Raw genomic sequence first — 25,869 nt, 5'->3', positions numbered from 1 at the left:
GTCTTTCCTTACCTGAATGAACATCCACGACACCGAGATGAAATAATTCGCTTCTGGCATTTCAGCGCACAATCGAGCATGGGAGCAAAAATAAAACTGAGAGAGAGCGAGCTGGGCTTTCTGGTGATCCTCTGACATACGCCTGTTTCGCAGAGAAAGAGACAGCAGCAGGGACACTTTGTGCTCCTGCACTGCTTGCCTGAACAAAATCCACTACAAGCAGACAGTCCACTGGTTAGTACTGTGGAGGCTCTGATCAGTACAAGCTGAACAGTCGGGGGAAAAAAACAATTTCGAGGTCCATGGAAGAACAAGACTGAAAGCATAGCTGTGGGATGCGAGGATGCAAGGCAGAGACGCCACACTCCCTCGCTCCCCCCGACTCTCCCTCATTCAGTCTGTTACTGCCTGCTCCCGTATGTGTGTAAACAGAAGGAGAACGAGGTACTCTAATCCACGCCTCCCTCCAAAAATGCCTAAGAATAGCGGCCAATTGGGCGCCTGCTGCAGCAGAGGCTCGGGGAGACGGAGGTCCCTCATTGGCCAGAAGACATACAAACTAGGCAGGGCTGAGTGTGTTGGAGGCGGAGGTTGTGATATGCACCATGTGCACCAAGTTTGAAGAAAATATGAAGGAAAAGCTTTGAATGGATGAGGGGAGGTTTCATTCATGTAGTCAAAAATAAAAACAGTACACCGTGTACCACAATGTTGTGGGAACAGTGACCATTATGATGATCATAAACAGAAATAATCACAATACTGAAAATTGTATGTTACCCTGTAAAAGAAAAAAAAGGATGTTTGATGGCCCATTACAGTCATAATATTTGATGACAAAAAACAGTTTGGCTCAGAGTTAATCTTCATAAATTTGGTCAATATTTTATTTGTGGAATATACTTTCACCATGACGATCCTGCCACAAAGTCACATTTTACTTGATTTAAAATTTAGCAGCAAATCAGTGACTGTTAACTTGTGAACAATATCCTGAGGAGGGTGAAATGAACATTTCCAGAGGTCTCACTCTTCCTCAAAGATGCTTTCAGGGATCATTAGAGATCTACTTTAAACGAAACTATTCTGTAAGGTCATCAGTGATGCAGAAACAATGTTCGCTCTGGCCTTTGTTCCTAAGTGCCAGCATGAATAATTCTTCCCCATTGACTGAAGCTGCTCATTGACTGATCTGCAGCAATGGGGGGGTTTTCCTCCTATGGAACTCTGGCCAACGCCACGTGAGTGAGTGTAATGGTATATGTATCCAGGCAGGCAATATATGTGATTGGAGGCAAGGCGCCCAATGTATGTGATGTAGAAGAAGTGTGTATATGTGTGACATGTTATGTGTGCATGAAGAGCAGTCTGTGTGGGCGGTCTAATCGTGGAATCACATGAGTGCTGGGCTCCAGTCTGAGAGAAGGCAGAGTTGGGGGAGGAGACGAGAGGGATACATGGAGGAAGGATGGATGGGGAGGAGGGGGTTTGCTGTTTCATCTTCAGTTCCCACTACTTCCCACTACATTTTTCTGCACATGAGTGGGGGGAAGGGTGTGTCTGTGTGTCTAGTCTCTATTTGCATGCATGAAGCCATCCCACTCATTCATAGAGTAAGCCCCTCTACCATCCGCTGACGGATGGGAGATTCTATTCATATTTTCATGGACGCTGATGGATTCTCTGTATTACTGAGCTTTCAGTTTTGTTTAGGGATCAGTGAAGGCTAACTGCATTTACAGTACATCACACACAATCCCCAAGCTTATGGTTGTACTTGGAGCCTGTTTTAATTTGAGCGGAAAACAGCTGTACACAGCCAAAGATCACCATCCATTAATGAGAAACTGATGAAAATGATTAACATGTATTATGCATTGCTTTTAATATCCGTTCTTATTAAAAAAAAGAATGACGCAAATCATTTCAAAGAGGAAGCAACCAATTCAATTCAGTTCATTTGAATTTTGAATTTTGGACATTACGGCGTCCTCTGAAGCACATCTGTGGCATGAGAGAACAATGGTGGAAACAATTTCTTGATATTTATGATAATTTAACTCTCTAATAAGATTAACCTTATTTAAAATTCTGCATTTGTTGTAATTGTGTTTAACTTGTTTATTTTTAGTGTTATGAGCTTCAAAATTGCTTTATATTACTTTTAATCGTTATGTGTATTCTTTTAAAATTCAAATTCAGGGTCTTCCACTGTACCGTGTTCATGGGGTTAGAATCTAATCATCTTAAAAAAGGAAACAAGGCACATATGACTAATAAAATCCTCCAGGGGGGTGGATCGCAGCACAGATTATGTGAGTGCTCTGCACCGCAACCTTGCATTGAGCCTATGTTAACCTGAGCAGTGGTGTATTTTACCCTGTGACAGATGTGATTTTCAGGATAAAGAGTATACAACTTCTCTGCTCATCAGGCTGTGCATAATGTGTTAGGGTTATGTGTGTTGTACTGGTAGAGTACCTTGTTGGAAGCCATCTCGCTGACAGAGTGTCGAGTTTTCAGCGTCTCGAGTTGCTCTAGACACCAGTCCAGCTCGTCCAGAGTCTCTATGGCCAGCTGCTGGTGAGGCTCCTCTGTACCAGATGAACACAGGAAAGCATTATGAGGTGGACTCAACTCTCACAAGAGCATTCACATACTGCACACATAATTTCATGTACAGTACTTTTAATATATATATTTTACAAATTCAATCACTTTAATGTCCTTAGTGTCTCCCTGTCTTTCTGACCAGGGTAATTTTTGATTATAAGATATTCATAGCAAATAGTCCATTCTAATACCATTACTGACCTGCGAGACTGGTCTTGCACATGGATGGTGGGTTGTTGCCTGAGGATCGCGTCCTGTAGACAGAGACAATGGAAATTTAAGGTGAGAGCAAGTGAAGAACCTAATGTAACATGATTATATTTTGATGTCACTAGAAGATTTATTGAGTAGATAAGGACATTTTCTAACAACCTACTTGCTGGCTGTGCGATCTTGCTGGCCGGTTATGACGGCAAAGTTACTTCGGACTGTCCTCAGGCTGGCGAGGACCTGTAAGATGAATGATACAAAGTGTAGGTGTTCATTAAATGTGACGGCCATAACATTTGTGATGTAATGAAACCACAGATGTCACATCAGTAATAGCCTTACATACTGTACTTGCACATAGTCGCTCACTTTATTCACCTTGAACTATATCAAGTACTCCTGAACATGAATCTCCGACAAGCATTTGAAACCAGACATAGTGACTTTCATCCTCCTAGTTGAAGCGCCATGCAGAGGCATTCCCCTCTCCCTGTTTGATGTTTTTATGGCATCAATGACACTCCTCTATGTCATGTCTGTCACTCCACCTGTAGCCAAACACTGACTCAGCACACAGGGAGAGCTTACTGACTATCCGGTATCCAAAACTGACCCATGCGGGAGTCTGAATGCGCATTTAAGCAGCACGACCCAGCAGTATTGGATTCACCGCTTCTATCATTGTGTAAAGTGAGCACAAGTGTGACGCACATCCCACGCAAGAGCCATGCACTGCCAGCGGGATGCCTGCTCCTGTCGCAGGGCCAACTTAATGCTAGGGGCTGTTCCGGTGAGGAAGTAAAGCCCATTCTCATACCATCTGGAGTTTATTATAGTTTTAAAGACCTGCTGTCTATAGCTGACAAGCCAACATGATTTCTTTTATTTGACCATCTGGCAAATATTTTTGGAATAGCACACGGAATAAAAGAGATTGTCTGTAAAGAAGAGGACTCACCTGTGCAAATGGTGTGACTATCATGTCTTCTGTGTGCCTGCAGTGCAGAACAGAATACATAGAGGAAAATGGCTTAAAAGCACAAATAAAACAGATTACAGGACCAATCTGCTGTACAAGATCTTACATTTGATCTGCAATCTATTAGAATCATCTGTTTGTAATTATCTGTCAAAAAAGGCCCAACATGTTTGTTAAGACAAAATAAATAGCGTATTAGTCTGAGGTTTCATTTGCAGCTTATCACAATTAGGGTGTTGGATAGTCTCTGAGTAACCAGGCAGCTAAAAGGACATCATTAGTTCTCATAATTATTTGTCAGATATCCTTGTTTAGCGCTCAGTTTGTCATCACTCTTTAAATATGCAGATACATCAAAAACAAATATGGCATGCACTGCGTATAATAAGGTTGGTGAGGAAACATATTGGGGGGGGGTAAAATGAACTGGTAAATACTCACAAGTAAATAAAAACACAATGTGTGTTATTATACTTGGTTATCTCTTACAGTATTATGCGTCACATGCAGAAACAAACAGAACAGAACTGGGTGTTTTAAAGGGGAGGGGATCTAACAGGGGTCACAGGTGAAGTGATATTTAGTCACGTTTGTCAGGAAGGGAAGTGGGAAATGGCAATGAAGCCATCTACAGGGAATGCAGGAGAGGGCTTCGGGGGAACAGAGTCAGTGTTTTTAGCTTGTTCTTATTTGATCATGTTCGTCTCACCGAGATGACAACCAGTTGACTTCCCAGTGCTTCAAGCTTTCTTCCCTTCAAAAACAGATAGGCGAGAGACGATGAGGAGAACTGTCACTATTTACTTTACAAATTTAAAGCTGTTTACACATTATATTATGAAGTGGGCCACTGGTTTAGGGACATATTGGAAACACATAGAGTGAAATAACAGACAAAAAAAGCAGCCCCTTCTTTCCAGTTGTTTGCAATCTTAGAGGAGCAGACTTGACAAACATTCAGGGATGGAAACACAGCCGGTTGTTGCGAATGTTGGGCTTTTCAAGACTGAAGACACACGCAATGCACTGCATGTTTTAATACTGCCTTTGAGCTAATGAATTTGAAACACAGAGACAAAAAACTAAAATTTGCTTCGGGTAGACAACTAAGCAGATTTGAAGGACAGAAATACAGAGCTATGAAAGAGAAAGGAAGTCACTTAAACAGTAAGGTCCTCTCTCTGAGAATCCAAAGAAAATGCCAAAAAGACTATTTTCATATGTGTGTGTGTGTGTGTGTGTGTGTGTGTGTGTGTGTGTGTGTGTGTGTGTGTGTGTGTGTGTGTGTGTGTGTCATCATGGACTTTAAATATCACCTTTTTAAGGTGTCTCATGCCTCATGAGTATGGGTTGCATCTATACAGTACACTCATTCATTTTGTATATGACCTGAAGCACACTACATGCAGCACTGTTGATATTGTGCCTTTATCTCTGCATAGTGAGTCCAATTTTAATTTCACTGGAGCATCACAGAGGTTTAATCATTTCAGTAAGAATTTTGAGGCTGCAGAGACTGATCTCAGATCGGCTTTTTTTTGTTTTTGTTTGAAGTTGTGGAAACTTAAGCACACAGCATGAAAACCTGACGAAATTTTTTTAAAAATTTGTATATTATGGATTAGATCAACTCCTGTTCACAAAGACATACAGTACATCAACAGTGTGGACAGATGAGTTGGAGGTGAACTTACAGGTCACTGGCAGTGGAGGAGTTTCTGGAAGGACCTTTGGGTGACAGGTCAAAGTCAGAGTCCGAGCGGTAGAGAAAGGATTCCCGCCGCTGGCTGTGAGGAAAGTTGGCCTGTATGACCACACCAGAGCCAGGGCTGGCCTGGGGGTCCAGAGGACTGCGCCCCACTGACAATCCATTCTCTACATCAAAACTGTGGAAAAAGAGAAAGAGATAGAGAGAGAGAGTTTATTAAGGGCGGAGACTCAAGATACACACTCAACATATACATTTAAAAGATGTTTTAAAAAAACACAGAAAGGAAATAAAAGAAGCATCCATCCATCCATCCACGACATTCCTGCCACTAGTTTGAACATATCGCCTGTAAAGCATCTGTGCATGCATGCGTGCAACAGGAAGCATGTTCTCCTGTATGAATACGTTTCTGGACATAGCAAATGCAGCACATCATCTTTTGAATGTTAATAGCGTCAGACAGGAACAACTGCCAACAGTGTTACAAGATGTTCATACAGACTGATGGACCTTACAATTTGAGCTGCGACTGCGGTGCCCTTTTGCACAAATCAGTTTCAATTAGTCCTGCAGGATATGTGCATGTGGTTGCATGACAATGAATGGATCAATAAGGGTTGATCAGACTACCGATTTAATTTGGTGACAAAAATGTTGTGTGGCCGTAGACTGTCCACTTAACAAATCAGTGTACAGATCCCAGTTTCTACTTCAGTGGACAATTAGAGGGAGAAAAATGAACAAGGAACGTACAAAAGTCTGAATTTAAAAATATCACAAGTTTTCATCACTGTGTAGAAACTGAGTCGCCTCAAACAGGGAACAATTATTTTTTTTAGAAGGAAGTGTAACCAGAGTACAATAAGAGCTAAAAATGATACATTTAGCAGGGTGACCAAAAGGATATGATAGTGTGAAATATGTGGGAATGCAAGTTATCACACTAACATCCCTCACAGTAGACTAAAATTGGCATTGCATTTAAATTTGTACAACAATGGTGATGTGAATAAACTACAAAATTAGACTGAAAACACAATGAGGAAGTGTTGAAAGCCACGGACAATAAATCACTGCTGATTCTGCAGGCTGCATGGGAATGATCTTCCTGCTGTAGCTGAGCTGATCATAACTGACCAACAAAGCCATTTAAAACAAATCTTTCATCGATGCTAAAAAACACACAGTAGATGCCAGACAATTGAACTGAAGATTTTAAGCAAATCAAGGAAAGCCAGCCTGTCTGCACGTACTTGAAATAAACAGTCACACACTGATCAGTCTGGAAACAAACAGCTAAAACATGGACTACATGATGTGTGTTTCATTAAAGGTGTGAAGCCTGCATGGCTAATGTCAGGCAAGTGTGTGAACATCCAGAGGAGGTCTGCATGGGTGTGCGGTGAAGGACTGTGAGTGAACAGTGGGTATAAAATTAGCATCAGAGCATTGACGTGGGGTCATGTGAGTGTACGTCTAAAAATAGCCCAGCGTTCAGGTGAGGAGGAGTTCCTCCTGATCAAACATGATCCGACTATGGAGAAAAACACCAAATAAAGTCACGGTGATGCCTCCCTTCACAGTCTGGGCACGTTTCTGCCTTGATCCACATCTACTTTCCCACAGCCACTCTGCAGACATGCAAACCTGGAGAGACTCCGTCAGCCTGTAGCTCAGTTTGGCAACATGTCTCCTTTTCTAAACAGTCTGAGGATCTCCAGAGAAGAAATCCAGGCTTTAGCAAAACAATCATTAGCAGAATGTGGAGGATTTTGGACAGGCAGATGCGAAAAAACACACTCAATCTTTCTCAAATAAATACAGCGGGGGAACCGATAGTCAAATATAAAAAACTAAAATCTGAAACCTAAGGCAAACATAAACTGGAACTGATTGCATGAGTGATAATATGAAAATGTCTTTTGATGATAAGTGTGGGAAATAACGAAACACAATACAAACACGTCAAGGGATCCCCAAACAAAATGTATTTAATAGCAATTCATTCAGTAGTTGTCAAAATATTCCAGTCTGAACCAAAGTGGTGGGTGACTGACCAGCCATCATAAGAGCCTAAGTTGTTAGTTGCAGCTGTAATAGTATGAATACTACAACTTGATTGCAGTGAAAAATACAGACTGTGTATAGTAACAACAACTGCAGCATGTAAACATCCCATTCATTCCCCTTTCCACTCCTTTCTCCCTGCTACCCTCCTAGGATGCTGCAGGAGGACAAGACAGTGGTGTGTTACTGGCTATTACATAACAGCAGCTGAACAGAGGCCCCCGTTCCTCCATTCATGTGACAGATTCAGACACACTGACTGCACTATACATAGCTAAGGAGAGGAATCCGAGGGAAGGGAGACAGCAGGGTAGGAGGTGAGGAGTGAGAGCAAGGCCGAGGTAAAATAGGGCAAAAATGAGAGGGAGAGTAAATAAAATTTCAAAGAGGAAGAGAGTACAGCCTGTTCTGAGACATGGAAGTGAAGGCCTTTCGGTCTTAATGACACATTGTGTGACTCCCTCTTTGGCTTGAGTTTGTAGGGGGAGAGTGTAGATTTGACTGTGTGTAAGTGAGTGTGCATCATAGGGCTATGGATTAATAATCATTTTGACAGGAAAATTAGGAATTCAACCTTTCATGTGTCAGTGGTGTATTTATGTGGCACAGTAGTGTAACGTGCCACCTTACACACCTGTAATGTGTATAGTTTTGATCTGTCAGTACACACACTTACTACGAGTACACCACTCTTTATCTTTCCCTGTTTTCTCCTATCTATCACATTCTGTCCTAATGATGCTGCACCCCTGGCTGTTCCTGCATACTCTGACCACAAACTCGTTTCTATTTTTATTTCCGCGCCACGCTTCTGTCTCTATGTGTCTAAATTTAGCCTCTCCCGTGCACGGGGAATAGACAGAGAGAGGCAGCGATGCAGCTAAAAATAGGGTTTCAGGTAGAATACAGAGTCCTAACCCTCCCCTCTCTGTTCCCTCTGCATCACAGAGCAGCGGATTCTTCCCCCCATTCATGAATATTTATGGAGAGGTTTCTATTTGAAGCCGATGCTGGGCTAAAATTAGATCACAGATCAAAATATCGCCCACGACTTTCCCTCGCTGCTATTTCACTTCCAGTTTTATCCGCTTTCTCTCTCACTCAGCTGTTGCGAGTTCAGCACAGAGGAGTGAATGCAGAGTACTCATGACAGTAGACTATTTATGTTTTTAACTTATACAGACACAATACTATTATACACATCGATATGCCTCACATGATTCCCAAGAGTGCAGTCACAACGATCTCCCGTTAGTTTATATAATTTAAGGATAAAGGCTTCAATACACACAGTAATATGAACAATGAGAGTAGTGGTTGCCAAGGTAACAATGACTGATGGGGTTTCCAAATAAACAGTTTATTGCTTATTTGGAAATGAAATGTGAAGATAAAGATGTTCAATATCAGAGAGGGTTGATTCAGATTTAAGGTGTTTGTGTTGTTGTTGGTTCGTTGGACTGCATTATATTTCCTTTTCCATTAAACCAGTTCAACATCTAAATTAAAACAGCAACTGAATTACAAATAACATTATTTTTGAATTAATGGTTTTTAATATGAAACATTTTCGTACAGTTTATACTGCACTATTGTACACATTAAACTCACCCTGAAAAAACAGCATATTTTCTAATGCAGAGAACATTGATGGAGTGAATGTGCTCCTAATGTGAAACCACAGTCTTCCATTGTGTTTCGGACACCTCCATTGTGCACTGTCTTTAAGCACACAGTTTACAAAATGTATACTAAATATGTCAACTGAAGCATTTTGTGTTTTTAAGAGGTCAAAGGTTAGCGTTCAGGCTTAGCGTGCATGTTGTCTGGACAGGAAGCTCCCACAGAAGCACAGTGCCTGGTCTTCAAATACAACTCCATTGTCTTTGTGTCTTTCACATGCCAACCAGTCGCACCCGCCCACCCATCCACCCACCTCTTCTCTCCTTCCCTGACACCCTCCCTCTCTCCTTTTTCTCAGCCTCAGCCGCAAGCGACAAAAATAAAAATAACAGCATGGAAATTCTTTAAAATGACCCTGTTGAGTGGGAGGGTGTTGTTTAATAATACACCAGATAAACTTGTTGATGAGTGATGGCTGATGTGTAGTAGATGCTGTCTTGAGAACTGAAATTAATCTGTTCAATTACTCTGAGTGCAGGGTCCCTCTACTGGGCTCTGGTGAGACTGCAGGAGCTGCCTGATCTGGATGAATGGAAATATAGCTGAAACAATTAGTCGAATAATCTATCACTAAATAATAATCTACACGAAGAGGTACTTTATTTTTATTCATTAAAAAAAAGCAAAAGAGTTGCTGGTTCCAGCTTATCAAATATAAAAATGTCCTGCTTTTATTTGTCTTAAATGATATCTTAAGGTTTAGAGCTGTGGTCGGACAAATTAAGTATTTTTAAGATATCTATGTAGGCCATGGAAACATGGCTACCATGGAAATATTTGTCACTATTTTCTAATATTTTATAACAAACAAAGAAACAAAAAAAATCTAGAAACCAACAAAGTATTCAGCAGCTAAATTATAATGACAAAAAAATGGTTACAGCCCTAATAAACTATATAAGCAGTATATCAGTGAGCATAACTGGAGACATTTATTACATTCTAGTGGGAATATTTTTTTGGTATCAAAATATATTTCAATATGACAACTGGCTGCGATATGTGATATGACATTGATGCGATTAATTGTACTGCACTGTTATGCATTACATCAGAGAAAAAAAATGTTCACATGTATAAAGAGACAAAACTTTGGTTTGCTCAGAATCAATACTTTCTACGACAAAGGCACAATATCTGATTCAATACCTTATCATCCAAATACAATTTCACTGACAGTTGACAGATGATAATATTAATTATCGCCAAGCTCAATCAGTGAAGATTAAAATTAATTTGGCCTCCGTGTTTGCACATAATCTGCCTCAAAGACACCTGTACATGACAGAGGCGCACACACCTGGTTACTTTCTGTAGTCTAAAAACCAAACTGGAGCCAGCATTCCTGGGCATCATAAAGCCTTTTACACAAAAAGTGTAAAGAGAGAGGTGTGTTACAGCATTTGTTATTTAAGTGGCTGGCTGGTAAGAAGTGTGATTGATGGTAACCTGTCAGTGGCCCTGATACTCGACACCCCGTCTGCGTCACCGCCTGTCACGGCAACGTCAATCCCATCTGGGGAGCATTAAAATACAGGAGCTACGGGGCAGAATGAGAGAGAGAGAGGAGATAGGCCTGTAAACCAGGGCAAGCTGTCATCTGAACCTTCATTCATCATTCCCAGGCCTTTTGCTGTGGCACAGCCAGAGGTAGAATGAGTTACACCAGAGCAGACTCGCAGGACCGGCTCAGCCATTTATTCAAAAGACATTTAAAAGAAGGCAGGGATCACTTATTAGACGTAATGTGGATCTCATTCTGTGACGCTCGAGAGTATCGTATTTCTTACGATAATTTGAAATAATTTGCAGTTATTCACCATTGTGTGACAATGAGTGTGGTGATAGCAGCGAAAGGTGAAGAGGAACTGTGAAAAAGTGTTTTAGTTTTCATGCTGCGTTCGATCATTGTAATCTAGGCTGTATATCTGCACTGCATGACACATTAAAGATGTTCTGGAGAAAACAGGGATTAGTAATGGCTTAATGAGACCACAGAGTTGAGCTGAGTGAACACTCTCAAGACACAGAACAAGGAGAACCACGGCTGACCCACAGAGGTATTATATCTGGCCAAATTTCAAATTCGCAATGACATTTTCGTCATATAAACAGTTTACTTGAATGCGACAGTCAGTAGTGTGCGTTCTGGCATCAGAGTAGTCTGGTTGTTTTTGCTCTAATGTTCCTGTGGCCCCTCACACAGAGAGAACCACCCTGTTTGTTTGTCTTGCCTTTCCTCTCTTTTCCTGTGACATCAAAATATTTGGCCCCACTGCAACTTGATGGAGGCCAGTGTGTTTTTATGTGTTTATACCTACATGAGCTCACCACAGTCTTCTTACGGCACTCGGTCTTTATGCCTATCATGTGCTGGTGAGCTGTAATAAAGTCTTAATGTCAAACAGCTTAGCTAACAGGCTGTATTTAACTTTAGATTGTTGTATCTTTGGAATGAGTTTACTTTGATAACTTCTATAAATATATTGCTTATTCTATCAAGAAGTACAATCTGAAACTGATTTCTTTGGTACAACTTGGTACAACCCTAAACCCCCCCCCGTTTGCGCTCTTGTCTCTGTTACTGACTAATCCCCCCTTGTTAAAAAACAAGAAGGAAACACACTACATACATACTGTATATCCTCCTCAATACATTCAACAATATAACAATGAATTTAAAAGTTGAATTTAGCTGCTGTGATTTCAGAAAACATGTATAAAACAAAAACCGGGGCAATATGTCAGCCTTTTCACATTCAAATGACAGCTAAGTATAGACATAAATGCAATGTAACATAAATGTATAGATGTCCATTGTTCAGAATCAAGCAGTGAAAAATGTTTTTAAAAGAGTCTGAGCCAGTGTAGTGTTACAGTAGCTGACACAACAGAAAGGCAGGAACACAGAATCACTTCAGTGACCTAAATAAAGTAAGTCAGTGCTTAGCAGAATTATGAGGCATACAGTATAATGGGACAACTTTGTATGGAGCCAGTGATGTGATGAAGGCAGCATTGTTTCTCTTTGTTTGTAGACAGGAAGCGTTTGCCTTCTGCCAAAAAGGGAAACTTAATGAAGTAATAGCTGGTTATTTTAACTTACGCAATGATTCCACAAATATTGGTATCTATTATTCAGGAAATATGACTGAATAAAAGAGGCTGTACTTGTTTTTCAAAAGTAGGTGACTACACACACATAGACAACAACAATATTGACAGTCACCTAACTGACTTGTTTCAAAACCAACAGCTGGTCTATAAATTAAACAAGTGTTTGTGTGTGTGTGTGTGTGTGTGTGTGTGTGTGTGTGTGTGTGTGTGTGTGTGTGTGTGTGTGTGTGTGTGTGTGGCTACTGTTTTACTGCACTTGTGTGTATAATATAGTCAGTCCACTGTGATTAAGTCAGAACAGTTTATTTTACTATGAACTCAGAACAGCCAAAAGAAAGAGACAGACAGAAAAAGAAAGAGAAAACTTGCGTGTGTGTGTCTGTGTGTGTCTGTGTGTGTGTGTGTGTGTGTGTGTGTGTGTGTGTGTGTGTGTGTGTGCGTGTGTGTGTGTATGCAATCATTATTATATGTGAGCTGTACTTTCAGTGTCCCAGCATCCCCATCTCTGACGACCATAATCACCGTCTCAGAGCCCAACCCTCTTCCTCAGATTTTTCCTTTGGAAAACAACACAACGCCGTCACAGCGCCTGCAAGGGTGAACGTGGAGCATGCGCTGACCTCTGATGCACTTTGAAGTATGAAGCGGCTGCTAAGAGCGGCCTCTCTCTCTCTCAATCATCGATTGATTGATACAGTATAAGCAGTAGTGTGGTGCATTATCACTATCAGGGAGACAATTGTATCAGCTGCAGCTGCGCTGTGTCTCTCCCCCCAGCAGAGAGCGAGAGAAAGGACTTTTTCATCCATTTTAAATAAGAAAGTTGATGACAGTGCTTTTCTTAAGTTCCTAAAAATCTGCAGTTTAAGTTTTAGTTGCATAAGCTCTTATCTGTTGCAAGAAATTCGAACAATTACAGTCAGATTTGTTGAGAAATTCTTGCATTTGTGTTCCTGTTGAATGAACTTAAGCTTGCATAACCAATCTTCCACTGTAGACACATTCCTTATGTTTAAATACTACTGTTTGCCTTTACCTCTGTGAACTGAAAATTAGCCTCGCTGGCAGGAAGACAAACTGTAAAATAATGTGTTGTCAGTTAGCCAAGGACATCCTACATATTGTACATACTGTACTCCTTTACACTAGGAGACCATTGTTTAAGCTGGAAGTGCAAAGCAGGCCAGACATATATTACATCTTAAATAAATATTTCATTATATGGACAGAAAAAAACTTTAAAATGAGGACAACATTTTAACATGGTGTAAAAATCAACAACATAAAGTGTGACGCACTAGCAGAGGTCATTTTAATAAACCTGAGTGAGTTGGAGACCTAGAGAGATTTACAGTGAGTCATAGGAGAGTCCTCATCTACGTACACACACACACACACACACACACACACACGCACGCACACCAAGGACTCCAGTCTATGTTATCCTCCAGGATCGTATAGCGCAGCAAAGAAAACATAGAAGTGAGAAGAGAAGAAATCGAGGAAGACTAATAGGCAAGCGGTGGGTCCGAAAGGTGAGAAGAGACACGAAGAGAGGAGAGAGTGAAGTTTATAACCTGGTCTATAAAGAGTCGTAATATGATCAGCAGGAGGTATTAATGGTAACAGCTCCTAAAGTGAGAGGAGGCCACAGAGAAACACTTTTCACCCTAAAATGAAATACGAGGTGAGTAACAGGAAAAAAGATCAGTCACGAGGATACATACAACTTTAGGAAATGAAACATTCATATGCTTTAAATGTACAGGTTCAAATGTGAGGCACATTTTCAAAATGTACTTCTTGTTTCATGCTTCAATACAAGTTCACGGTACTCTGATGCCAAATACTCCTCAGGATATCCCAGGAGAAAAGCTGGCAATCCATCAGACACCTTTGCATAGAACACATGCAAACACACACACAGGCACATAATTGCACAATTACTCTATCATGCTCCAAAAAAGTGATTTGTGTGTCTGGAAAGCTCATCACTAAACAGTGAAGTTGTGGGCTTTTTGGAGAACAGCCCTGTCACACTGCAAATACCCAGCCACAACTTAACTCAGCATGAGTGAAGGTTACAAATGACACAGACTGTGTGCATCTCTGCACGAACACACAGGTTCAAGCTGAACATCATATCCCGCATTAGTGGAGTGTAAGTTTGTGTGTGTGTGTGTGTGTGTGTGTGTGTGTGTGTGTGTGTGTGTGTGTGTGTGTGTGTGTGTGTGTGTGTGTGTGTGTGTGTGTGTGTGTGTGTGCAAGGCCTGCAACCCAACACCGGTGACCTGTTCCTCCTGTCTGTGAGGCAGATAAATGAAGGTCTGTGACGCTCCCTGTGGGCCAGACCACCGTTTAAAGCCGCTGATGATTTAAGAAATGCTTTGGATACACTTTCAGACACATTCATTAGGACAAAATGCCTTTTGGCTGTGATGTCCTCTCCCTTTTGCCAGGACCAGTAAGAGTTATGCTCCATAGAGGGCACGAGATGACTTAATAACATCAGCAAATGAGTAGATTCACATGCTATGACTGGGAGCTAGAACTCATTTATAATGATCACATTGACCTGAAAAATGTAGATAATAATTGACCTCTGGCGCAAGTCGTTGTGTATCTTTCTCTAAGATAAGTGTTTATGAACACAAATTTATCTTTAACAAGAATGAAACAAAAAGCTTTCTGACAGAGTTTGGCGTCTGACATATCACATCGTGTCCAACATTCACACTTGGAGATTTGGATAAATCAAGCAGATGAAGATTTCTCTTTTCCCCTCCTGTTCTCCCAGGTTGAAATGACAGAGGAGAGTATTTGGTTTCTAGGAAATTCACTTCTAAAGCTCAACATCAGTTACCTCACTCACATGCAACCTGCCAGAACTGTCATCTTTGTAAAGCTCTTAATTCATATTAAATTACTCGGTGCATAAATCACACTCCCTCACTCCCAAACACCCAACAAAGCTCATACCTGTATTTGCTGTCAAAGGTTCATTTAGAAATAATCTCTACGGCTCTGTAGAATTTTTCCATTCCTTTCCTGGCTGTCATTACTTGCATAATGCACTGTGCGATTGCCACTTCATTTTATACTTGAGCCGGTAAGCAAGTAAGTATTGAGGGAAATTGGATCAATAAACTGTGGACATGTAGAAGACTGTAAAGGGTTTGAGAGCAGCGGAGAAAAGTAATAAAGCCCATAATAATGGAGCTAATTAACCGGCATTTAAAATTCAGTCTAACAAGAAAGAATGTTATTTGTAATTGTGAAACATGCTAACATTTGCTAATGAGCACTAAACATAAAGTAGAGATGAAGCTGATTACATTGTCCATTAGTTTGCAGGTATTTGGTCATAAACTTAAAGGACATGGTTGATGATTTTATATGTTCCTTCTAGTCAACAGAGTTTTCTCAAGTTCTTTCAGAAATTTACAATGCACAATGTAGCACAAAGTCAAGGGGTTGTGATATGTTGCGCAACAAGCTAGTGACGTGTGCATGTACATAATCTTTGTGGTGAAGCAGCATGTCACTAAGTGGAGCAGTTTGGCTCATTGATATATTTGACCTGATGATGTCGCTGGATGAAACGTTGAGGATTCCCCGAACCTCATTACAATTCATCCTGATAAAAACATTAAATGTCTGAACCAAATGCCATGCCATAGTTGTTGAGACACGCTACTCAAAACTAAAAATGTAAACTTCCTGATAACACTACAGAGATTCATTCTTTGAGGACCTTGATTGGATATTGTCCCTAGAATAGTTGTTGAGACACTGCCATCCCCAGAGCTACATCAGTAATTTGGCTAAAAAGCATAACCATTATGCTCTTCCTAGCTGCTAAATAAGATCAAATTAAATGTTCATTACAGACTGCTTTCATTTACTTTGTGAGGCAGCTGGATTTGCAGAATCATGACATCATGAGAACTTGATAATCCGTCTTGTCAAGCTGCAAGTTGAACCACCAGTGGTTCGGCCCAAATCAGTCTCCTTTGAAGATTCTCGTGATCTTACAAATTAACTGCCTCGCAAGTTAAAGACAGTGATAGATAGTGATGGACAGATGGCTCATTCAATCACCTGCCAAATATTTTTTCAAAGTGCCTGCCCTTTTACAAAGAGTTTCCAAGGACGACTTCTCAGAAGGTTCTGTGTAACAAACCATCTGGTGCATCAGGTTGTGTGTCATGTTTTCATGGCCAAAAAACAATTTCTGGTGCATAAAATTGAATCAAAGGATAAAAGAATGCAGCATAAAAGCCAGTAAGCTACTACTTTCCCGAGAATTCATAGGGGAATCCTCTCATCTGTCCTCTTTTAGGAAAAGCAGGTGTTACCTTTACAGCCGCAACTTGAAAAAGATGCCAATAACCTCCACTTGATAAAACAAACTAGCAACACACATCCAGAGATTTCTAACAGACAAACACAGTATGTATAGTTCGCTCACTGACATGTAAAAACATGTATACAGTCCCACATATCCATCTAAGGAGAAAGGGTTACTGTTATCTAACTGTTGTCATCTGTGGTTAACTTGATAATTGGGCTTTAAATCATGCACCGAAGGCATACTAGACGGTCTGGGTTTGGAGTCTGATGTCAAAAGCTGCATATTTATTTCCTTCCTCCCGCTTCAGGTTCATCTTGTCAGCTTTCCTAATGCCTATGTGAGGATGCACTCATGCGTGAAAATATTTTATATATACAAAAGCAACTTTTGCCGACATGTCTGAGTGCCTACATCAGCTCTCTGGATGCACTTTATTACCAGCACTGTGTTGTACTTTTATGTGAACACATAGCGGGAGGGAGAACGATTAAAAAAAAGGAGAAATAAAAAGTAGAAAGAGAAAGAGAAAGAGAGCGAGAGCGAGAGCGAGAGGAAGATTTACGACTAAAGCGCCATCAATCATATACTGCTGTCTGATGATTACATACACATAAATACAGGTTTTACTTTAGAAGTGTTGACTTCTTAAATATGAGATATTAATAGATTCCCAAAATGGTCACCGACAAGGCTGTTAATCTCGTGCTTCACTGCTCCCCCTGCTACTGCTCCCCCCTCGCTATTCCTCCAGAGAATAAAATGGTGGTGGAGACTCTGGCTTTAACAGAGTCTGTTCTTCCATCACTATCACCGGTGTACCCGGGAAGATCAATAACGTGACCCAAATAAAGCTCCCTACTCTCAGTCTGTGATTTCCCTCTGTGGACGCATAAACTGGTCGTCTTCTGCGGCTCTTAAAACTGCAGTGAAGCAGGCAGTGAATTTCTGGACTGCTTTTTTAGATTGGTCTTAAGTTCAGTGTCCACAGGTGGAAGTAATCTGAGCAGCAGTGTGACATTTCAATACTTATACATTACCTCTCAAAGTCTGGCGTAAGGAGAGATTTTTGCTTGTTTTAAGAGCAGAAGTCAATTACATTTCTTGGCAAGGGTCTTCAGAAGGATGAAATTGAAAGGACAACTGCCCCCTAAATCCCCCTGCGCTCACAAATGTTTTGTATTAGATCTGATAAACATGGCTCCTGCCTGAGAAAGAGGACAGAGGACCGTAATGTAAACACGACTTTATCTCTGAGTCCTCCCTCACAGCCTCCCTGCTGGCACTAAGGATTACGTGTGAGGCTAAATGGTTATGGTAGACTTTTCCTGTGAGAATATTTGTGCAGAGGACAGTTTCAGTGAAGCAACGTGGCAAACAGATACGCTTTAATGAGAAAGAGGATGTTAGTTATGAAGAGAGCAAACAGGATTCATAGTATCTACTGTACACATTCACAGACACATTTTGTTTGTCTTAAGTGTGTAAGAATGTGGTTTGTTCACATTGTGACTGACTGCAAAGTGGTCAGTGCAGGCAGAAACTCTGAAGTTGCGGTTTAAAGAAGTAACAGACTGACTGGTGGTTACAGCACCAAAAATCAATACCTTAATTAAACCACCATGTAAAATCCATCTGCGAATACACTGCAACTAATAACTGACTTCATCCAAAAGGCAAAGAGAGAGTTTATCTGGCTCATTAAATTTCTGAAAAGTATGTATGTAAATCTACTAAATTAGTGCTGGTTTTTACTGTCTTTGATAGAAGTTTGCATGTAGTGTACAGAATGTTAACTGCAGATACAACCAACTACATTTCCACGTCCCATTTGCAATCACAGACATACTTCTGTGCTGCTTGCCTCTTCATTTTCAAGTGCTTGGCTGCCCTACTTAATATAGTAAAACCACAGTTAATTTGTCTTAAGCCACAACTGTGATTTGGCATCAGTGTGCATGTATTAATTTCTATGTTACATGGACAGCTTTTAACCCAAATGCAGGGGAAAAAATGAAAATCATCCAAATTATTTCCACACATGTTCTTGTGTTGATTCTTGAAGAGGCCTTCAAAGTTTAATCATTTATTGTCTTTTGTCAAAAATAAATAAATCACTCACTGGAACCCTGCCCAGTTTAACAAAAGAGACAGCACAAATGGTCAAGAGGAAATATGATTAAAAAATGTTTTGGGAAATGCAGATATGAACCAAAAACAACTGATAAGGGCAGAAGAATGTTTTTGTAAATATTGCAGCTGATAAAAAATGGTCTAAAACTGTCTACAGATTTTAGATACTCATATATAAAAGATAAGAGTCACATTCTCAAAAACAGATTCAAGGCACAGTTTAGTGCTGTAAGTCCAATATACTGTGGCATACAGTAGGTACTGTCTTTACTGTCCTGTTACTATACTAATACTAATACTAATACAGAGATTTACATTTACACAAGTGCTTCTATATTCCCAGTACTTGGAGTAAAAACACCTAATACATTTGAAAAAGAAAAAGAATACTACCCCTGTTTGCCTATCCATGCTCCTAACTTGATATAAGATGTATATGTATGTATGTGTGTGTGTGTGTGTGTGTGTGTGTGTGTGTGTGTGTGTGTGTGTGTGTGTGTGTGTGTGTGTGTGTGTGTGTGTGTGTGTGTGTGTGTGTGTGTGTGTGAGACAGAGAGATGAAAGGAGACTGACAACGAGGGAAAGACAAAAGACTCAGCGAGAGTAAATGAGATAGCTCTTAATTACCGCCTGCGTTTCTGTATGATGTCAATAGGCCTGTTGACAGCACAGGGCGATCCCCATATGTTCCCACTCCGCACAGTGATACTTCGCTCCACGGAGTAACAGAACCCACAGTTCGTCGGCACACTCATCTTTCTTTAGCCTACTCTCTTTAACTCGTCCTCACCCTCCTCTTCTTGGCCGCTCCGCTGCTCTCCCTCTCTTGGTTCTCCTCAGCCTGTGGCTGCTCTCATCCCTGTAAAAACCGGCCCGCTTCCTCGTCTGTCTCGCTCTGTCGGGCTGTCCGGCTCTCCACGGCTTCCCAGGAGTTCTCATTACCTCTGGCAGGAGTGGACAACCAACTCTAGGACCAGCGGCTCCAGTGCACAGCCAGGATGACCAGAGCGATGCAATCCATGCTACTGTAGGCTGGAGAGAATCTGCCTCTCCTTGAATGACTTGGATAAATTTGGAGTGTATTCCTTCCTGAGCACCTGAATTCCTCTTCTGAAAGCTGCACACTTCCTGCTGCCTGTCTGTCTGCCCTGCAGGCTGCAGAGAAATCTTTTCATCACTCTCAGCAGAGCTCCATTAATCGGTCCCCCATGTACATCTTGTCTCTGCTTTGGGTCTAAATGTAGCGCAGCCCTGCTACCCTCTTCCCCCCTCTCCCTTACTATCTCTCTCTCTCTCTCTCTCTCTCTCTAACTCTTCTTCTGTTTCTCCCACTGCTTCCTCCTCTACCCTCTGGCTGTTACACCTTTAATCACAGAGCAAACAGACCTTTCCTTTCCCTGGACAAACGTGCTCTCCTGCTCTAGTCTGTCACAGTAGCCCTGCACTGCATGTGTGTGTGTGTAATTTCTTTTTGACCGAGCGCCCCACAGATTGTGTACAGATCTCTCTGACATGTGTGTGTGTGTGAGCGGTTGTGCGTGTGCGTAAGTGAGCGAACGTGTGTGTGTGTGTGTAGGCATGTGACTGAGCAAGTGTCTCTGTGTGTGTGTGTGTGTGTGTGTGTGTCTGTGTGTGCGTGCGTGCGTGTGCGTGTGTGTGTGTCTGTGTGTGTATCTCACACACATGGGGGAACAAGTTTCAGAGTGAGGTCAGAGCTGAGAAAGGGGGCGGGATCAGAGCCAGCATGGTTCCTGCCTTCCCTAAATGTTTTTGCCGTTTTAACCCCTTCCTGCACTCTCTCTCTCTCTCACACACACACACACACACACACACACACACACACTGGATCCTGACACAATCGCAGGACAGTGCTCTCCCATTTGGGCACCGTACCATTATCCTCTCCAGATGGAGTGTGTATTCATATGAGTGCGTATGTGTGTGTGTATGTGTGGCAGGTTTGTCTTGTCTATGTTAGGCAAGAGATTGATGACAGGATGAGTATGATACGGTATTACAGTAAGTAGCTCGTGGGACACAGCTTGCTGAGAACGAAGAACATGTCACGCACACACTTATGTACTCATGCACAGGCTTATGCGCGAGCATGCAAGGTCACCCATGGCCAGGGGCAATGTATTTTTGAAGACCAGAAATGTGAAAAGTAAATATGAAACTGTAGCTGGTCGACCTTCTGTTTGCTCCATATGAAAACTTAAACAGGAAATATTTGACAAGAGATCAGCATGAATATACAGGCTATGTTCCCAGAGCCAGATTATACACTACTCAGCTTTTGCAGTTTTTAAACCAGAGAAGAAGAGTTTTTTGATTCATTCATTTTCATTTGGACGAACTGTGTATTAATAAAGTGAGTCCTTGTGACAGTTTGCGTATTTCAGTGATACAGCATTGTGCAATGAATACCTATTCTGACCTACTGACTGTTCACCAAAACCCTCCCTCAGACAACAAATGTCCAATCGCAGAGTAGCAACCATAACTAGGCATCACATGCAGATCAAGCTTCGGATTTCTCCATGCCAAAGCAGCGTGCACTGGGCCATAAGAGCCATACTTGGCATTTAAAGAGATTGAAAGTCGATCGTTCTTAGTCTTTCCGAACCCATGTGTATGTCTGTTCTAAGCAGACATGGTTACCTAAGATAGCGTTAAGTTTGCTTAACACATCAGTTAGTTCTCATTCTTTTCACTCTCACAGTAAAAGTGAAAAGGTGAACGTTTAAATACACTGTATATGAATATGAGCAAGTGCCTACACTAAGCTGCCTATGGGCTAGAACACAGTAACAGTAGTAATAGTGTTAGGACTAACTGGTTCTACACTGTAACACAAGAACAATGCTGTTTTACTTTTCTATGTCTTAAAGGCTACATGGATGCTAACTTTTTGCTTGAGACATGAAGATTTAGCCTCAGTCCTTTAGTACAATATAATATCTTTAACAAGACCCTATACAAAAGTTATTTTAAAAATAGTCAGTTGGGAACATTAAAAAGTTAGCCTGTTAGCCATAGTTGGTAAAATCTGCAAGTTACTTATCATTTCAGGAAAATGGCTGCCTGCTAGAAATAGGAAACCCTGTTATTGTCCGCCTCTGTCTAAAATCCAGAACCAATTGTTTCAAAAGTTACTTTGAGTTTGTAAACCTGCCACTGTTATCAAAGTGCTTTATGTGCAAGAACAGAAAGCTTGACAGACAACAGTAACTAAGGGGGACGGGGCTTAGCGAACTTTGCTATCACACACGAAAAACATCTCCATAAATGGATATGCACTTCAAGCTACGTTCTGCAGCATGCCATGGTTCAATTAAATTGGCAAAATCAATCAATAGCATCACCTCATCACCGTGGAATTCACAAATGTAAGGCAGAGAGACAACGATAGGTGAGAAAGGGAAAGACAAAGAAAGACAAAAATAATAATACAGCAGAGGGTCAATAGGTATCTTTAATATGAGCCAGGACCTCTTCTAGCCGCCAGGACCACTGCTCCATCACCTACATATGAGACTCTTATTACTGCACATGATAAAGTTGGTTATATTTTCTCACATGGCTTAGTTTTATTTTGCAATCTTACATTTACCTTGATTGCAACATGCAGTGCAAACTATTTAACTATGTTTGCTCTCTCAGACTGTTTAATATAATCTTTTAATATAATATAAAAGCTCTGTTTTTGCGGTAGTCAAGAAAGACTGCCATTTAAGGAAATCTGAAGAGGTGCACACGAAAAAGGGCCAATCAAAACCACAAACTGAACAGACCTACAATATTGCTGTATATTATGGCTTTCTGGTGCCTGAATCAGGAACAGCAACAGTTTATAAATCCAATCACACGACTGCAATGAATTGAACTAGTAGCAATTTGGGTTTTGCAATATCGACTGTGCAGATTTACAATCAGGTCCTCGATGGTTTGATGAAGAAACTCCACAAGTCAAACCTGCTGCACTAAATACCTTGCAGTCTCATAATTTGTTTAGTCTCCTGGCTCACATGTATCTTTCATGACCACATATTGTACAAACATTAGCATGTGATTTGAGTTTGGACTTGTAAAACTGAAGAATTTATTAGCGGATGAACAGTGTCCTGATGTAAACCTGAAGAAGGGATGTTGTGGATTAAACTTTTCACACATTTTTATGACTGGAAAATAGTTTTCATATGGAGCTTGAAAAAAGAAAAGTGCTTAAACATCATGGTTCAAGAGTATTATCCCTGGTTATCTAGAGTGGATATACTCACTCACTTACAGACATTCACATACACATATACACTCATTGGCTGGCAGTGTACCGGAGGATTTCACAGTGTTCCATGTATCTGCGTCACCGTGGTGGAAGAGAGTGGATGTTTGAAGAAAGACAGACGTGAAATGTTTGGCTCTGCTCAGTATCTTCACGTCTCGTCTTAACAGTTGTGCTCTAAAACTCTGGACTTCGCGGGCCGAGACGATGTGGCGAGGTAATCTCTGAAACTCATAAAACAGTGAGGCATCATAAATTCTGGCTAACCCCTTGGTTGTGGTTTTAATAGTCCATTATTTGTGAAGGGGCCTCATGACATCATACGCTGGCTACACAGAGGCATGGTGAGCATTCCTGGATAATGAGCTGTTTTGAAGTTGGTGAGGAGCGCTGTGTGTCAGAGCTGTTGCCTGTCAGTGGACATACTGTCTGTTTGTGGTTTGTTTGTAAAACTAACTGACACTGATTAACTTCCACCGTCATATTGTTCACAAAAAACCAATTATGTTAGACAAAGCTAACAGAAAATGTACAAGAAAATAAAAACATTGAAATAGCATTAACAGGAGGGACTGACATTTTTAAATATAGAGAAATTAAGTGCCTTGAATTTAATTGTATATTAAAAGTTTTGTGTTACGGACAAGCAACTCATGGCCAGTCACTTACTTAATATGGTCAATGTTCTGTTATTATTCCCAGACATAAATTTGTGTATTTAAAGTTACTGAGAAACTGAGGAAATTGAGTTAATGGTGGAAGCTTTGTTTTCATGCTAAGCTCATTCCAAAACAATTTAAGGCTAAAATAGATAGCGTATAGTATAAAGTATGTAGATAGTCTTCATGGTATAAAAAAGACCACTAACATTAAGGTAATTAAGGTTCTTTTTTTAGTGATATCTTCTTTTAATTTATTGTCCTGTTAAACTTCTTCGGGAGTTTAAAAATATATGTTTTTATACAAGGATTTTTTTTGTCCTACAACTGCATGACATAAAGTATATATTTGGCATCTGCTTGCTCCAAATTTCAGTGAAGCTATTTACAAATCCTCAAATTGCTGTCTGGGCCACAAACGTTTGTGTAACAGTAAAAATGTAGTGGATTTCTTTTCTTTTTTTTTTAACTAATAGTGATGACATAAATGGACACAGCCAGAATCAGTTTAGTATGAATACAATCTGGAGGTTGCAAATGAAAGAGTAAATCTTTCACCGACACTGACATATTCACGAAACCTGTAAACTTTCAGAAACACAATCATACACACTTCATTTAACCTGTACGAGAATGAAAAGCTATTAAATAATGCATTAAGTTTAAACCTGATTCATCAAGATTTCTCATAATTGTACTATTAGGTATGAGTTGGAAGAATAAGGTTCTTACAATTTCTTCTAACATATCAAAAAGTGATGAGTGATTTAGAATAAAAGTCTAAAAAATGTTTCACCTACATTTTCCATACCTTTAGAGGCTGCAGCCCTACTCAGAAATGTCCCAAAACAGGATATTCTTGAACCTTTAGCATGGGCCCATAGTAAATATGAACAAATACTATTTAACTTGCTAGTGTCTAAAAAGTATATTATAACATTAGTAAATCAACCCCTGAAAAATCAAGAGGAAATGTTTATCCTTTTATACACATTTTCCTAAATTCAGCATGATACATCTGCTCTTTGAAAATGTTTCGACCTCTACTAGAATTAAAATAACTTTCTGTTGGTTCTGTTGGCCCCGCAATGTGAGTTTGTGTCGAGGGACCAGAGTTGGGTACAGCAGACTACCAGAGGTCACAAAAGCAGCTGCAGAAGAATATGGTACATAAACACGCACACATGCATATTCACATGAGCGGGGCATATTTCCACAATAGATTTATATATCCGTAACAGGATCTCCAGGAATGGTGATTCCTATGACTGCTCAAAGGAAGCAGTCATTCAAATGAAAGCGTCTTTAAAAAAATAAAAATCTTCTTACGAAAAACCAAGTTTTCATATTAAGCAGTGATCATACCAGCACTATACCAAACTGATTACATACCCAGACCTAAACAATACAGAAGCATATCTACATTAAGACATACTAGAGGTATTGTGAGAGTTGTTGTGATTCTGTGATTACCTTTAATCAGAACCACAGTAGCAGGAGAAAGAAAACCAACTGAAAGAAATTTCTTAATGGTACAAATGTCATCTCAAATACGTAACAAAGCAGCCGCACCAGGTGTCAGCATGTGGCTGTTGCTAGTGGCCTATATTTAACTGAGTCTCTGTGATGTCAAACGTCATGTTACAGCATGTACTGTAGTAAAGGCTATCGGTGTGTCGCCTCATGATTCATTAGGCTGCCATCTGCTAGCATGACGGCGGGGTTTGGGGCTCGTGTGATTTGGGGATTGGGTGGATGACAGACTTGTGCGCACACATGCAAACGCACACACTCATACTCACGGACACATGCACACACAGCCCAGAAAGGCAACAGCATGGGATACATGTGCATATGGGAGTTCACCAATGCATTCACACATACGGGGACGTGGACACTCACTCAGATGCATCCATGAGGTAGACAAATGACAAATACACAATCAGGTGCACAAAGGTCTGTGCGCACACTCAGGTTGCAGGTTGCTACTCATTTAGCAGGTAAGCATTTTTAGGAAAAATAAGTGACATGAAATGTTCAGCCACGGCAGTCATGTCACAGTTT

At 40.7% G+C, this 25,869-nt stretch overlaps 1 protein-coding gene across 2 annotated transcripts in view; it reads right to left on the bottom strand.

Annotated features, from left to right (window-relative positions):
- Window positions 1–25,869, bottom strand: part of pde4ca (phosphodiesterase 4C, cAMP-specific a) — a 47,111-nt gene that overhangs the window by 3,602 nt on the left and 17,640 nt on the right. Inside the window, exons 1-7 of one of the 2 annotated variants that reach the window (XM_062428443.1) lie at window positions 19,492–19,619; window positions 5,497–5,688; window positions 4,512–4,556; window positions 3,782–3,818; window positions 2,990–3,063; window positions 2,815–2,867; window positions 2,482–2,594 (exon numbers count right to left, since the gene is read on the bottom strand). In XM_062428443.1, coding sequence (XP_062284427.1) covers window positions 2,482–2,594; window positions 2,815–2,867; window positions 2,990–3,063; window positions 3,782–3,818; window positions 4,512–4,556; window positions 5,497–5,688; window positions 19,492–19,619 — 642 coding nt within the window. Of the gene's footprint in view, window positions 1–2,481; window positions 2,595–2,814; window positions 2,868–2,989; window positions 3,064–3,781; window positions 3,819–4,511; window positions 4,557–5,496; window positions 5,689–19,491; window positions 19,620–25,869 lie in introns of those variants that run through there. The other variant, XM_062428442.1, reaches the window with a different exon arrangement.

This window comes from Scomber scombrus, chromosome 11, assembly GCF_963691925.1.
Source record: "Scomber scombrus chromosome 11, fScoSco1.1, whole genome shotgun sequence".
NCBI lineage: Eukaryota > Metazoa > Chordata > Actinopteri > Scombriformes > Scombridae > Scomber > Scomber scombrus.
This window is presented reverse-complemented; position numbering and strand designations above follow the sequence as displayed.